This window comes from Saimiri boliviensis, chromosome 3 (assembly GCF_048565385.1).
Source record: "Saimiri boliviensis isolate mSaiBol1 chromosome 3, mSaiBol1.pri, whole genome shotgun sequence".
Lineage (NCBI taxonomy): Eukaryota > Metazoa > Chordata > Mammalia > Primates > Cebidae > Saimiri > Saimiri boliviensis.
Window position 1 is genome coordinate 47574065 of NC_133451.1, and position 16832 is coordinate 47590896.

The window sequence follows — 16832 nt, forward strand, 5'->3', positions numbered from 1 at the left end:
ATGGCTTAAAACAGTAACAACTGAATCTTCCCATGAGTCCACGGGTTGACTGGGTGGTTTTCCATTCTTGCCTGAGTTCTCCTGCTCAGTCAGCTGATGGCGTACCTGTGGCAGGAGGGTCTAAGATAGCCTCACACATGCATCTGGGCTCTGGCGCTGAATGTCTCTCTTGTCACATGGTCTCTCATTATTTACCAGCTACATTTACCAGCTGTGTGACCTTGGGGCAAGTTACTTAGCCTTTCTGGTCCTCAAGTTCCACATCTGCCAAGTGGTGAGAGCAATATCTGTGGGATCACAGAGTTGTTTGAGGGTGAAATATAAGATAGCATCTGCAAAGCCCTCACACTTACGTAGCGTATATTATGTGTGTCTGGCTGTGTGCAGAAAATCAAACAAGAGAAATGTGTGAGTACACGGTCTACAAAGCTCGAAGGAATACTAGACAAGATAAAATTTGGCAAGTCTAAGGAGAAATTGCATCCTACTAAGGGCATACTTACATTGTGGGCTTGAATGTGCGTGTGTGTGTGCGCGTGTGTGTGTGTATGTGAAATATACATGGCGTTGAGGGAGAAAAATTTGATTTGATTTTCATTTAATCCTCTCTTGGTTTCCACTGTCATGGTCAAAAGCTGTGTCAAGATTGGCAGTGGATTCTGATATTGCTTTCTCTAGAAGGAAGTTTATTAATTTGGAGAAGAGTTTTCATCATTCATGCTTGGATGAACAGATTTTTCTCTTTAAGAAATGAGTATTTAAATTCTGCAGTCTTAAAACTTTACAGCATCTTTTAAAAAATCTAATAAATAAAATGATAGTTAAATAGATTTATAGTTTATTATTCCCAGTGCCACAGCTAAAGTTTTATATTTTCCTAAGACAAATCAGAACAGTGCTTCTTTATTTCCTTCATCATTAACATTTTAAATTTAATCTTAAAAATGTATTTGAATTTTGTATATATACAAAGGGTATATGCATGTGTGTACCATAAACAGCAATAAAGGTTAGTTAATACACCTCCATGTGTCTACCACTATGCTTAAGAAAAAAATAAAGAATTATATAATAAATTGTGATGTATTTTTTTAGTGATTAAAAATCTGTTTTTAATTAAATGTTCATAGTAAAATTAAATGATAAGTCATGTACATTTTTAATTTATAAGATATTTAAAAAGAAGAAAATGAAGATTTCTTTCTTCAGAATAACAGCTTCATATTTATAGTTTTCTCAACACATGATAGAAAAGAATATGTTTCTGTTGGCTTGCTTTGATGAAAAATAACCCTGGTCCCAAGCTCTCGACATCAAAAAGACTCATGATTGCTCTCAAAATGTTCTTATTTCCATGATTCAATTTAACAAACACAGATTGAGCACCTGCTCAACGCCAGGCTTCATGCTGAGTGCTAGGCGACCAAAAGTGATTAAGAGTCCTTCTGTGCAGGAGTGGGAGGATGGAGACATAAAAACAGATACCTGACACGATGGTGTAGCTAGTGTGTGCAGAGTACTGCAGAGGATGACTGATGAAGGTGCGGTCAGTGCTGCTGGGGATGAGAGAGTTGGAAAGCTGCTGGGAGCCAGGGGCTATTTTGTAATGGCTGATTTTTAAGTCACTCTCCAGACCTTCTTCCTCTTTGCCCAGCATGTAGTACAGGAGCTAGATGGGCACATAATAGGTGCTCAACACATATATGTAGAATGAGCAAATAATTTGGGCTGAAAAAGATCAGTAAGAACCAGGAAGAGAAAACAGAATGTACAAAGGGATATTTATCATGTAGCTCACACATTCTTTGGCAATGCGGAATATTGGCAATGCGGAATAGAGCTTTGTTTTTTATGCTTTAAACATTCTCCTCTCTGTTCTTTATTAGGATATCGACAGCACTGATCATGACAGATGGTGTGAATACATCATGTATCGAGGGCTGATCAGGTGAGCACAGGGGTTTAATTTTTTTTTGTTGTTGTTTTTTCAAATCTGTTATTACTGTGACCTTCTGGGTCTATCTGAGAAGGAAAAACAACTTTATGGAAGCAATTACTTTGTGTCTTTTTATAAACATTGATGTGACTATACAATTTAACATCTTTTTTAAGGCACAGTCTCATGATTTATAAAGGTAGAAATAGCTAAGCAAATTAAGTTTAATTATACCAGAGGACACTGTGTGGGCTATTAAGCACGGTGAGTATGTAGCTGTCAACACATGTGAGGAATGGCACCAGTTTTGAATGTATAATTTAGTGGAAACATCATGAACCATTGGATGAGAAAGTCCTGGGCTTGAGTTCCAGCCTTGCCAGCTTCTAATCAATAATCCTGGGTAAGTTAACTCATTTGCTGGAGACATTATTATACTGTAGTGAGATCTCTAGGTAAGTTATATTTTAAAAATATCATTCCACATAAAAATATTACCCAAGTATATCATATACATGCATATGTATGTGTGGGATATACTTGGATAATACGTATTTGAACATATTGTGCTGCTTGATGACATTTTCGGTCAACAACAGACCGTATCTACAATGGTGGTCCCATAAGTTACTGTACCTTTCGATGTTTAGATACACAAATGCTTACCATGGTGTTACAGTTGTCTGTAATATTCAGTACAGTCACATGCAGTGCAAGTTCGTAACACAGGAGCAACACGCCATATTACATAGCTTAGGTGTGTAGTAGGCTATACCACCCAGGCTTGTGTAAGTACACAATGATGAAATTGCCTTATGACACATTTCTTAGAATATATTATTGTCATTATGTGACACATGACTGTATACATATATATGTGACCCAAAATAATACAGCTGAGATTTTAAAATTCAAATATGTAACTGTATAAATCAGTTTTGAAGGCAGTATTTGTATTGATAAAGCAGAGAACAATTTAATACCCCCGAAAAAGGGACTAATAATTCATTTATTCAACAAGTATTTACTAAATCCTTATTAGGTACTGGGTGTTTTCTAGGGAGTGGGAAAATAATAGGAAAAAACCAAAATCTTTGACTGTCATAGACCTTACATTGAAGTGAAAGGAGGCATAAAATAAGCAGATAAGAAATGATAGGCTATGGCCTGGTGCGGTGGCTCACGCTTGTAATCCCAGCACTTTGGGAGGTCAAGGCGGGTGGATCACGAGGTCAAGAGATTGAGACCATCCTGGCCAACATGGTAAAACCCCCGTTTCTACTAAAAATACAAAAATTAGCTGGGTGTGGTGGTGCATGCTTGTAGTCTCAGCTACTCAGGAGGCTGAAGCAGGAGAATTGCTTGAACCTGGAGGCGAAGGTTGCAGTGAGCCGAGATCTGAGATCATACCACTGCACTCCAGCCTGGTGACTCTGTCTCAACAAAAAAAAAAAAAAAAAAAGAAAGAAAGAATAGGCTTTGCCGGGTGGAGATACACATGTTGAAAGAAAAAGAATAAATCCAGGTAAGAAGGCAGGGAGTGCTGGGGGTGGCTGTGGTAGGTTACAAAGAGTGGGTAGGGTATGATGGAGTGGCTTCTGGGCAGTACCTCAGGTGGAAGGAGGGACTCCAGCTGCGTATACCCTGAGGAAGAGCACTTCAGGCAGGGGAGCAGAAAGTGGGAAAGTTTGTGAGGAGGATGCTGGATGTTTCGGGGTAAGAGCAAAGAGGCCAATGTGGCCGGAGTAGAGTGAGAGAAGTGATGTGAGCATGGCAGGTGGGGGTAGATAATGTAGACAGTGGGTTGGTTCTCAGGTTCCTCTATGCACAAATTTGTTCCCTGAAGGGAGCATGCTGGAGACCTTCCCTAAAACTTGCAAGGGCTCTTTTGTTAGGACAGACTCTGTCTGGAGGTATTTGACCTAAGGCCTCTAACTGTCATCCTGGGGACAGTGTGGGGAGCCCTGGTGTGGGCTCTTAGGACAGACTTCTCTGAGTCTTAGTCTCTTCTTCATATAGAGCAGTCCATCACCCAAAGGCGTCTTGTATTGTGTGCCTGAAGTTAGGGGCCAGCATTAATGAATCACTCCTTAAGTAACCTTATCTTCTAAGATCTGTGGACTACATTTATGAGAGAAAATTCTTGTCTTCTGGGATGATATAGAATCATGGAGGTGACTCCTCTCCCAGTGGAGCGATGCTGTGTTCCATTATGAGTTACAGTGAAAGCACACTGTTAGTTTCTCTTGCTCTAGACCCCATTTGCCATTCAACAAGCATTGATCTGGCAAAATAGATGCCAGGCACCAGAGACAAAGCTGTAAACAAAACAGAGAAGGATCCTTGTGATGGTGGATTGAGGATGGACAACAATCATGATAAATAATGGCAGGATGATCTATTTTAGATGATGAGAGTGGTGAGAAAAACTGCACAGGGGAAGGAACTTCCAGAATATGGAGGTGTGGTGTGATAGCACGGAGGGAGCTAAGCAGGTCTTACTGAGAAGATGACATTTCAGCAAAGATTGGAAAGAGGGAGCCGTTTGGCCACCTGGGAGAAGATACTTACTGGTAGAGGGATGAGCTGGTACAAACGCCCCAATGCAGGAGTGCTTCATGTGTTTGAGGAAAAGCAAGGCTAGCGGGGCTGGAAAGGGTTGGGGTAGAGTGGGGTGAGGGGTGGCTGAGGAGGGAAGGGGAGAGTGTGTGGGCAGACAGGGAAGAGAACAGATCCAGTAAGGCTCTGTGGATGCTTAGTAAGAACTTTGGACATTCCTTAGTAAGATAGTGGCCTTGACTGGTTCTCGGACAACTCCATGGAGCCATATGCTTACTGAGGTGGGCCAAGGAGGCCCTTGAGATGTTAAGATGGTTCCGGTTACACCACTAACTCAGAAACCCTAAAAGGCCCATCACATGCCCAGATGGCTGCAGGACAGATAGCTTGACTATAATTTGGTGTTTCCAAAGTGTTATGGTAAAAGAGAAGGTGCTGAAGGGTGAGTTTTGTAAAATATTTTATATCTCAGATTGAAAACACTGTTTCTGTTTAAATATTTGTTAAACTGATTGTTTTAATAAGGATATCATAAATTCTAGAAAACAGCTTTCCTATTCGCTGAAACAGCTATAAGTTCAAGTTGTAAAAAATGTTGGGCACCAAGGAATAGTGGTATTTACAGTAACCAGTGCCCATAATAGCTCAATGGGCTCTGAAACCTTTATTACCTCTCCTTAGGAGGATGGGATGGCAGAGTTTATATATATATATACATAATATATATAAAACACTATATAATATATATATTTATTTATGTATAAATTTAATACTCTGTGCCATAACAAAATGCCGTAGACTGGGTGGTCTAAACAACATACATTAATTTTCTTGCAGTTCTGGAGATTCTAAGACCAAGATTAAGGTGTCAGCAGGGTTGGTGTCTGGTGAGGACAGTCCCCTTGGGCTGCAGATAACTAAGTGTCTTCTTGCCATGGGCCCACATGGCCTTTCCTTGGCAGGTGCCTGCAGAGAGAGAAGTGAGATCTCTGGTGTCTCTTCTTATAAAGCCACTACTCCTGTGGGGTCAGCCCCCCAACTCCTTATAACCTCATTTAACCTTAATTATTTCCTTAGAAGATCCATCTCCAAATATAGCCACATTGGGGGTTAGAGCTTCAACAAATGAATTTTGGGAGAACACAAAATAGGAAGGTAATTTAAAAAAATTCCCATATTAACGAAGTTAGGAAGTAGTGTTTTTCAGTTTCTGTCCACAAAACTAATTTTGTAAGCTTTCATCTCAGTCACCAGATTCAATGCCCTGCATGTAATAGGCAGTAGGGTAGTAGGTGTTTAATAAATACTTATTGGACAACAATGGGAGAGCCTCTGTTTTTTTTTGTTGTTTTTTTTTTTTTTTTGAGATGGAGTTTCACTCTTGTTACCCAGGCTGGAGTGCAATGGCGTGATCTCGGCTCACCACAACCTCCACCTCCTGGGTTCAGGCAATTCTCTTGCCTCAGCCTCCTGAGTAGCTGGGATTACAGGCACGTGCCACCATGCCAGCTAATTTTTTGTATTTTTAGTAGAGACGGGGTTTCACCATGTTGACCAGGATGGTCTCGATCTCTTGACCTCGTGATCCACCCGCCTCGGCCCCCCAAAGTGCTGGGATTACAGGCTTGAGCCACCGCGCCCGGCCGAGCCTCTGTTTTAATGGAAGATTTGGACTGTCAGATTCCTTAGCTTCAAGGCTTTTGGAGTATCTTTGAAGGTAGTGTCTGTGAAACAGGTTAGAACTTTGATCTTAGAGATTTGGGAATAAGTAACCTAGATTTACTAAAGACCGTGACCTAGAATTACGCAGAAGTGCACAGATTTAGGACTTGAGCCCAGACAAATGCATTAAGCTGTCTGACAGCTCAGAGATGCGTCTGATGCTCAGTCACAGCTCTGCTTACCTTTCCCGGTGGGCAGACTTGCTGCCTCTGCCAGTCCTGGCTCTGGTTTCTGTTTCAATTTTGTGTGGACTTACAGGCATGTCTCCTACCACTCAGGTCCAAGTCCCCATGATCTTTTCCCTAAGTTATTGCAGTGGCCTCCTGACTTGTCTCCCTGCTTTGACCCTTTGCCCAAAGGTGATTCTCTACCTGGTAGCTGTCATAGACATCTGCTTCAGACCCTTCTGATGAATTCTCATCTCACTCTCAAAAAACAAACAAACAAACAAACAAAAAAACTGAGGTCCTCACAGTGGCCTGTTGAGGAAGGCTTTGCATCACCGTGCCTACCCCACCCCAATCTCATCTCCTACCATGTTCCCTCTTATGCACTTCACTCTGGTCATGGTGGAGTTGGCCCCCAAAACACCAAGCATATTTCCATCCCAGGATGTTTGCATTTGCTGTTCCCCTTCCTTAAACACCATTCCTCTAGTATCTATATGGCTTGATCCCTCCCTTCATTGATTTTTTTGCTCTAGTGTCACTTTATTGCAGAGGTAGACCCTGACCATCCACCATAAGACAGCAACCTCTGCTACTCATCACTGCCTGCCCTCCTTACTCTGCATTCACCCCAGTACTTACTTACCTATCACCACCTGACTGATTGTGAACGTATATATGTGTTTAATGCATCCTGCCCAACTAGAATGAAAGCTCCATGAGGGCAAGGATTTAATTTTATTCACAACTTGTTCCCCAACACCAAGAATGGTGCCTGCATGTGGTAGGCACTCCATATATACACATATATGCTTCATTGAATAAATGAATGACTGAAGCTGACCTAATTCTTTTCTTCTAGAAGAGCACAATGTAATAAAATAAAATGAATTCTTTGTTGTTGTTCATGGATCCCCGTTTTCCACGTGAGCTTCTCAATAAGAACTCTTTGCATGATGTCTATAAAGTGCTTTCAATTGAAAGCTCTAAGCCAAAACAGGATGTGGAATTTTTTCAGATATATAAAATCTTTGATTTTAGACCTGAAAGTTGGCTGAAAATATGCATGTGGCATTTGGATTTTTAAAGGTACGAAAGAACTTAGGCAAACACCCCTGTCATTCTGAAGAATTCCTGTTATTAACTCAAAACATGATCGTGTGGGAGGCAATCTCTATAGATAGCATATTCATTAGTATTAAAAAAGTAAAGTAAGGTTGCTAAGAAGATTTAATTAAATCTATGTACATATTCCTTATTCATTTATATCACAAAAGTAATATTTTGTCAATATTTAGATTAACAATTTCAGTTAATTCCAGTTGTGATATGCAGAGTAGAGTTAGAAGTGGGAAGCTGGCTTAATAATGAAGGTGCTATCACTGGGATCTCACTAGATTTCTATAAAATAATAAAACCTTTACAAACCATTTCTGTTTCTGCTACAGGTTGGGCTATGCAAGAATCTCCCATGCTGAACTGAGTGATTCAGAAATTCAGATGGCAAAATTTAGGATCCCTGATGATCCCACTAATTATAGAGACAACCAGAAAGTGGTCATAGACCACAAAGAAGTTCCCAAGAAAATTCATTTTAATCCCAGGTGAGTTCCTTTATGTTGTAGTTCTGGTTATGGCTACGGCATCCCTCTAGGGAACCTACATATTACCTAAAAATGAGCTAGAAATTATATTTTGTCCTAGAGGTTTATTCCAGGTAAGGAAGCATGTGGCAAAGGTGATAAAATCCAATTTGGGTTGAAATTATGGTGCTTGCTTTCTGGAATCAAGAAATTTGTTGTAACTTCAGGTTAAAAAAGGTCACATCATCATCCTCATCACCGCCATTGTCATCACTGCCACCCCCATGATAGCAAGTATTTGAATGCACCTACGTCCCAGACCCTGTTCTAGGTGCTCTTTGTGTTATCTCAGTTAATTCTTATTGGTTGGTCCTCTTGTTATCCGCTTTTAATAGATGAGGAAGCTCAAGGGTAAGAACATGAAGTAACCTCACTGGGGTCACATGGCTAGTCAGTGATGAAACTAATAAGTGAAAAGAAAACCTGTTAGCATGGTTGAGTTGCTGGGATTCTCAGCTCTGGCTGCACATTAGATTCACCTGGACAGCTTTTAAAAAAATACCACTGCCTGGGCCCCAGCCCAGACTAATTCATCAGGACCTCCTGGGGTGGTACCTGGGTTTTGGGATTTAAAAATTTTTTTCCAGGTTATTCTAACATACAGTTTGGATTGAGACTATGGATCATGGATAATTCATTTACATTGCATGTGAAAAATTCATTACCATGTGAAATATAATGGTTTTTTGTTTTGTTTTGTTTTGTTTTGTTTTGTTTTGTTGAGATGGAGTCTTGCTCTGTCACCTAGGCTGGAGTGCAGTGGTGCAATCTCAGCTCACTGCAACCTCCACTTCCCGCTTCAGGAAATTCTCCTGTCTCAGCTTCCTGAGTAGCTGGGACTACAGGCGCACGCCATGAAGCTTGGCTAATTTTTGTATTTTTAGTAGAGACAAGGTTTCACCATGTTGGCCAGGCTGGTCTTGAACTCCTAACCTCAGGTGATCCACCTGCCTTGGCCTCCAAAGTGCTGGGATTACAGGCGTGAGCCACTGTGCCTGGGCTTGTTTTGTTTTTAAAAAGGAAATCTGTTTGCAGCAAAACATATGAGTTGGAGTATGTGCTCTTTTCTCCCCCATGACTGGATAATGAGAGGAAACTTCCACATAAAGCCAAACACAGAACATATCATATATATTATTATTATTTGACATTTCTACCAATTTTACCAGCTAATAGCCATAGACATTTCTCATTTTGTTGGGGGAAAAATAAATTTCTTCATTCTCTTTTTCTTCTTTGTTCCTCCTTATAACAAGAAAAAATTGTACCAAAGTGTAGGTGATGAATGTGAGGAGAGTTATCACCAAGTCTCGATTTGTTCCAATGCCTGTATTGATCATGCCCTGTGTAAGCGTAATGTGACTGGGAAGAGCCTGGGTCCTGGGGTCATCTCTCTGGTTCAAATCCTCACTCTTGCCAGTGAACAGCTGGGTAACTGTCAGCCAGTTGCTTAACCTCTCTGAGCCTCAAGTTCCTCATCTAAAAATGGGAAAAATAGTAGTGCCTACCTCCTAAGGTTATTTGAGGTATGAATGACACATGAAGTTCTTAGAATAGTGCATAGTGGATGCTCATTGTTTCACAGTAGCTGCAGTAAAAACATTAGTATTTGCAGTAGTAACAGTAGAAGTAAAATAGAAAGATTCCCTCCTTTTGCTGATTAAGCTGGTTTTTAAAATGGAAGCTAGAAAATCAGGAAAGAAAAAGATTTTCTTGTGTCATTATTCTTCATATTGCAGGAGTGCAGAGAAATCCAAACAAAATATTTTTGGCTAACCACAACTGCAGATTGATCCAAACCAACTGTGAAGGGAACTAGACCTGCTTTCCCACTCAGTTTAATTATGAAATTAACAAAGGCATAAGTAGAAGGCAGGCCTTCATTTTAAAATTGGGATGAGAATATTTAAGACCTACTCTCTTAGCTATTTTCAAATATACAATACATTATTATTAACTACAGTCACAATGCTTTACAATAGATCTCCTAAAATTTTTCATCCTAATTGAAACCATGTCCTTTCACCAGCATCTTCTCAACTGTCATCCCCCCCAGCCCCTGGCAACCACCATGCTACCCTTTGCTTCCACAAATTTAATTTTTTCAGATTCCACTTATAAATGATATTATGAAGTATTTGTCTTTCTGTGCTTGGATTATTTCGCTTAGCATGATGTTCTCTAGGTACATCCATGTTGCTGCAAATAACAAGATTTCCTCTTCTCAGGCTGAATACTATTCCATACATATGTATGTATATATATATATATATATATATATGGCTGCGTTTTCTTTATCCATTCATCTGTCAGTGGACACCTGGGTTAATTATATTTCTTGGCTATTGTGAAAAATGCTGCAATGAATGTGGGAGTACAGATATTTCTTCAACATTAATTTCTTTCCTTTGGATATATACCAAGAAGTGGGATTGCTGGATCATGTGCTAGTTCTATTTTTATTTTTAAAGGAACTTTCATAATGTTTTTCATAATGGCTATAATAATTTACATTCCCACAACAATGAACAAGGGTTTCTTTTGCTGTACATCTCATGCCAACATTTGTTGTCTTTTGCCTTTTTGGTACTAGCCATTTTAACAGGTGTGAGGTGATACCTCATTGTGCTTTCAATTAGCAGTTCCCTGATTAGTGATGAGCGTTTCTTCACATACTAGCTGGCCATTTGGATGTCTTCTTTTGAGAAATGTTTATTCAGGTCCTTTACTCATTAAAAAACATCAGTTTATTTGTTTTCTTGCTATTAAACTTTTTGAGTTTCTTATATATTTTGGGTGTTAGCCATTTATTAGATATAAGATGAACGTCTCAAGTAAAAAAATTCAAAATCCAAAATGCTCCAAAATTCAAAACTTTTTGAGCACTGATACAGTGCTCAAAGGAAATGCTTGGGGGCATTTCAGATTTTGTATTTTTGGGCTTGGGATGCTCAAACAGTAAGTATAATGCAAATATTTCAAAAAATGAATCCAAAATCTGAAATACTTCTGGTCCTAAGGATTTTGGATAAAGAATACTTAACCTATGTATTTTTTAAAAAAAATTTGTTTTCTTGGCCGGGCACAGTGGCTCAGGCCTGTAATCCCAGCACTTTGGGAGGCCGAGGCAGGTGGATCACAAGGTCAAGAGATGGAGACCATCCTGGTCAACATGGTGAAACCCCGTCTCTACTAAAAATACAAAAAATTAGCTGGGCATGGTGGTGTGTGCCTGTAATCCCAGCTACTCAGGAGGCTGAGGCAGGAGAATTGCCTGAACCCAGGAGGCGGAGGTTGTGGTGAGCCGAGATCGCGCCATTGCACTCCAGCCTGGGTAACAAGAGTGAAACTCCGTCTCAAAAAAAAAAAAAAAAATTTATTTTCTTTTTTAAAAATTTTTGCAAGAGCCAAGTGCACATAGATAAAATATTTACTGGTTTGTAAATATTTTCTCTTATTCCATAGGTTGTTTCTTCACTCTGTTGATTGTTTTCTTTGCTATACAGAAGCTTTTTAGTTTGATAGAATTCCATTTGTCTATTTTTGCTGTTGTTTCCTGTGCTTTAGGAATCATATTTAAAAAATCATTGTTCCGACCAATGTCAAAGATTTTTCTTGATGTTTTCTTCTAGTAGTTTCACAGTTTGAAGCCCATAAATCATTAACCTATTTTAGTTGATTTTTGTATATGGCATGAGGTTAAGAGTCTGATTTCATTCTTCTGCATGTGGATACCCAGTTCCCCAACCATTACTTTTTGAAAAGGTTGTCCTTTCGCCATTGTATGTTTGGGGTTCCATTGGCCTGTATGTCTATTTTTATGCCAGTACCATACTGTTTTAATTACTACAAGTTTGTAGTGTATTTTTGGAATCTGGTAGTGTGATGCCTCCAGCTTTGTTCTTTTTGCTCATTATTGCTTAGGCTATTTGAGGTGTTTTGTGGTCTTACACAAATTTTAGGATTGATTTTTCTATTCCTGTGAAAAATGTCATTGGAATTTTGATAAGGATTACATTGAATCTGCAGATTGCTTTGGGTAGTATGAACTTTTTAACAGTATTAATTATTCCAATTCATGAACACCAGATATGTTCCCATAAATTTATGGTCTTCAATTTCTTTCATCATTATTTTATGGTTTTCAGTGTACAGGTCTTTTACCTCCTTGGTAAAATTTATTCCTAAGTATTTTTTGATGCTATTGTAAATGGGATTGTTTTCTTGATTTCTTTTTTGGATAGTTCATTGGTAGTATATAGAAATGCTACTGATTTTTGTATGCTGATTTTGTGTCCTGCAAATTTACTGAATTTATTAATTCTAACAGGTTTTGGGTGGAGTTTTTAGGAAGTATATATATATATAAAATCATGTTATCTGCAAATAGGGACAATTTAATTTTTTCTTTTCAATTTAGATGTATTTTATTTCTTTTACTTAATTACTCTAGCTAGGACTTTCAATACTATGTTGAATAGAAGGTCTGACAGTGGGCATCCTTGCCTTGATGCTGATCCCTGAGAAAAAGCTTTCAACTTTTTATCACTGACTATAATGTTAGCTGTGGGTTGTCATATATGGCCTTTGTTATGATGAGATTCATTCCTGCTATGCCTAATTCATTGAGAGTTTTTATCATGAAAACAAGTTGAATTTTTCAGATGCTTTTTCTGTATCCATTGAGATGATCATATGGTTTTTGTCTTTTACTCTGTTAATACATTGTATCATATTTGTTGACTTGCATATATTTAACTATCCTTGCATCCCAAGGATAAATCCCCCTTGATCAGTGTATATGCTTCTTTTTTTTTTTTTTTTGAGACGGAGTTTCACTCTTGTTGCCCAGGCTGGAGTGCAATGGCGCGATCTCGGCTCACCGCAACCTCCGCCTCCTGGGTTCAGGCAATTCTCCTGCCTCAGCCTCCTAAGTAGCTGGGATTACAGGCACGCGCCACCACGCCCAGCTAGTTTTTTGTATTTTTAGTAGAGGCGGGGTTTCACCATGTTGACCAGGATGGTCTCGATCTCTCGACCTCGTGATCCACCCACCTCGGCCTCCCAAAGTGCTGGGATTACAGGCTTGAGCCACCGCGCCCGGCCCATATGCTTCTTTTAATGTACTACTAAATTCAGTTTGCTGGTATTTTGTTGAGATTTTTTACATGTGTTCATTAGGAATATTGGCCTATACTTTTATTTTCTTGTAGTGTCTGGGTCTGGCTTTGGTATCAGGCTAATAATAGCCTCATAAACTGAATTTGCAAGTGTTCCCTCCTCTTCAATTACAAAAGAGTTTGAGAAGGATGAGCATTAATTTTCCATTCTTTTTTCTTTCTATTACTCTGATTGGGTAATTTCAATGATCAGATTTTGAGCTCTCTGATTCTTTCTTCTGCTTGATTGAGTCTGCTGTTGAATCTTTTTATTGAAGTTTTCAGTTTAGTTATTATGTTCCTTAGCTCCAGAATTTGTTTCATTCTTTTTTATGATTTCTATCTCTTTATTGAACTTCTCATTTGGTTTATCTACTTTTTTTTTTTTTAAATTTTGTTTAGTCGTCTGTGTTCTCTTGTAGCTCACTTAGCTTCTTTAAGATGATTATTTTGAATTTTTTATTAGGCAATTTTTCATCTACATTTCTTTAGAGTCAGTTACTTGTGCTTTATTTGTTCCTTTGGTGGGATCATGTTTCCTTGATTATTTGTGATCCTTATGGCCATGCACTGGTATCCATACATTTAAAAAAGTGGGCACCTCTTCTAGTCTTTACAGATGGGCTTTGGCAGGGAAAGCCTTTACCAGTCAGCTGGTCCAAAGATTCTCAGTGGACTATCTAGCTGGGCTCGTGGGTGGACTTATGCTAGAGTTATTGGGCAGACTTGCTTGGTGTCTGGGTCAGCAAGTGGATAGGCCTGGTGCCTGGGTCTGTGGGGGCTAGCCTGGTGCTGGGGTCCATTGGGATGGACCTGGAGCCTATGTCAATAGGGACTGGACTTGAAGTCTGGGGCAATGAGAACCAACCTGATTCCTGGGGTAGATGTGTGGGGTTAGACCTTGAGCCTGAGTCTGCAGGAGCCACCCTGGTGCTCAAATGGGCGTGGTGCCTCTTTCCATTAAGATAGACCTGGAACCTGGGCCCATGCAACCTGGGCTTCCTATGTAGAACCTAGTGCTGGGTCTCTTATGGTGGGCCTGTACTCTGGGGTTGCTGGTGCAGGCCTAGATTCTGTTACCTGGGGCTGCAGGAACTGGCCTGGAGACTGGGTTCACAGGGGTCAGTCTGGAGCCTGGAACTGACCATGCTGGCCTGGTGCCTGAGGTTATGAGGGGTGGCCTGGAGCTGGTTGCATAGGGAACAGCCTAGCAGTGGGGTGGGCCTGGAGCCTGGGTCTGTGGGTATTGCTCTGGAGGCCAGGTCCATGGGCACTGGAGTCAGGGACCACAGGGCTGGCCTGGAGCTGGGGCAGGCCTAAAGGCTGGGTCCAAGTGTTCTGGCCTGAAGTCTGGAGCTTCTGGGGGTGGCCTGGCACTGGTGCCAGTCTGGAACCTTGGGTGGGCCCAGAGCCTGAATTTGCTGGGGCTGAAGGGCCTGGGGCTGTTGGGGCTGGCCTAGTGTTTGGGTGGGCCTGGAAGCTTGGTCTGTGGGTACCAGCTTGGTGCCAGCCTGATGCCGATGTTCACTGGCCTAGGCCTGGTGCTGGGGTCTGTGGCAAAGTTAAGTGCTTACTTCACTCCTTTTACCCAGTGCAGAGAGTACCTATCTCTTTACTTACTGTGCTTCCTAATCTCAGGGGAGGAGTAATAGAAGTAATGTGACATTGTCCTTCCTACCCTTTTCAACGAGTCTCTTTTTTATTTCTCTAATACATTCAAGTGAATATATTCTCTCATCTGAAATCTTTAGCTCTTGTGAATATATTTTTGTATATGGATAGTTGTTCAAATGGATGTTTCTACAGGGACAAGCACTGGAAAGTCCTATTTTGCCATCTTGCTGACATCACTCTTGTATATATCTATACATCACACAATTATCCCACCTTCATAAATTTATGACACGTGTATGTATATATGTATGTATATATGTGTGTATATTTGTGTTTTTGTTCTATTTGTTAATCTGATTCTTTAATCCAAAGAATATATTATGAACTTCATTCCATACTAAAGTATTCTTCTTAAAAATATTTTTTAATGATTGCATAACATTTCATTGTATGGACGCCCCAAAATATAGCTAATCAATTTTGTTATTTTTGCATATTTATTATTTTATTACTATAAAAAGTCTTCTAGGGACTTGTTATCTATTGGAGCATATCCTTGATCACTTCCTTAGGGGTCTATCTCTAGACATGAAATAGCAGAATCAAAGGTTATGCTAAACTTCATATCCCTTATTATTATTGTCCTTTTAACATGACAAAGGAAGCAGATTTCCTGTCTCTTACATTGTAGAGGTTATATATTGTGGTTGCTTATGAAGAAAAGGAAGGAAGTAGCTTCATATATGCAAGTCTTAGCTTTTTTTCTAGTGCCTTTTGTGCTCTTATGGTATCCACCAGAGCTGTATAATTAACTAGTTACTCATGTGCAAAATGAAGAGTAAATCCACCAGAACTGTATAATTAACTAGTTATTCATGTGCAAAGTGAAGAGTGAATCCACCAGAGCTGTATAATTAACCAGTTACTCACATGCAAAGTGAAGAGCGAATCCACCAGAGCTGTATAATTAACTAGTTACTCATGTGCAAAGTGAAGAGCGAATCCACCAGAGCCGTACAATTAACTAGTTACTCATGTACAAAGTGAAGAGCAAATCAGCACATTAACACATGCAGAGGATTTAGACGGACGTTCTGCCAAGATAGATTTTTATATGTATAAATGTAACACAAATAACATTTTGGGTTTCATGACTCCTTTGCCTATCAAATGAATATTATTCAAATGCAAGATGAGAGAGAGAATCTAGGCTTATTTTTCAGCAATTTTAGCCAATAATTCTTAAACAGTTGTATTTTTGGAATTATCCATAACCATGGGAAGAGGCCTTTGGGAGTTAAAATTTTAGTCTGTCTTTCCTGTATGCATGGATCCTTTTTATTTATTCATTTGCTATTTTATTTTATGGTTGAAATTTTGCATAAGAACATACCTTTCTCAATGGTTTTTACATGTCAATGACTTTTTTTTTTTTTTTTTTTAGATTTGGATCCTACAAAGAAGGACACAATTATGAAAACAACCATCATTTTCATATGAATACTCCCAAATACTTTCTGTGAAACATTTAAAATAAGTTATTGGCTGGGCAAATCTAAGAAAGAAAAGCATGTAAGATAAAAAGAAGAGATTAATGAAAGTGGGAAAATACATATGAAGAACCTCAACTTAAAAAAAAAAAAACAACATGGTATCTATGCAGTGGGAAATTACCTCAATTTATAAACTATGTTGCTTAATAAAAATATTTCTCCAAATTGTTTCCCTAAATTTTGATAAATAGAATGTGGAGTAGTATAAGGAAGTTTCATCATGGAGTTAAAATAATTAAAAATGTCTATCTTTTTAAGGCTTAAGAATAGGACTTTTTTTTTCTTTTTTGAGACAATGTGTCTCTCAGTTGCCCAGGCTAAAGTGTAGTGGTGCGGTTACTGCTCACTGCAGCCTTGATCTCTTGGGGGTCAGGTGATCCTCCCACCTCAGCCTCCGGAGTATCTGGGACTGTAGGTGCTAGCTACCAAGCCTAGATAATTGTTTAATTTTTTGTAGAGAAGAGGTCTCACTAAATTGC

The 16832-nt window shown here is 39.4% G+C and overlaps 1 protein-coding gene across 1 annotated transcript in view; it reads left to right on the forward strand.

Moving 5' to 3' along the window:
- Window positions 1-16565, forward strand: part of CWH43 (cell wall biogenesis 43 C-terminal homolog) — a 59883-nt gene extending 43318 nt beyond the window's left edge. The window contains exons 14-16 of the mRNA XM_039468596.2: window positions 1887-1948; window positions 7833-7988; window positions 16245-16565. Of these exons, the coding sequence (XP_039324530.2) occupies window positions 1887-1948; window positions 7833-7988; window positions 16245-16323 (297 nt within the window). The 3' untranslated portion in view covers window positions 16324-16565. The remainder of the gene's footprint in view (window positions 1-1886; window positions 1949-7832; window positions 7989-16244) is intronic.
- Window positions 16566-16832: the final 267 nt, after the last annotated feature.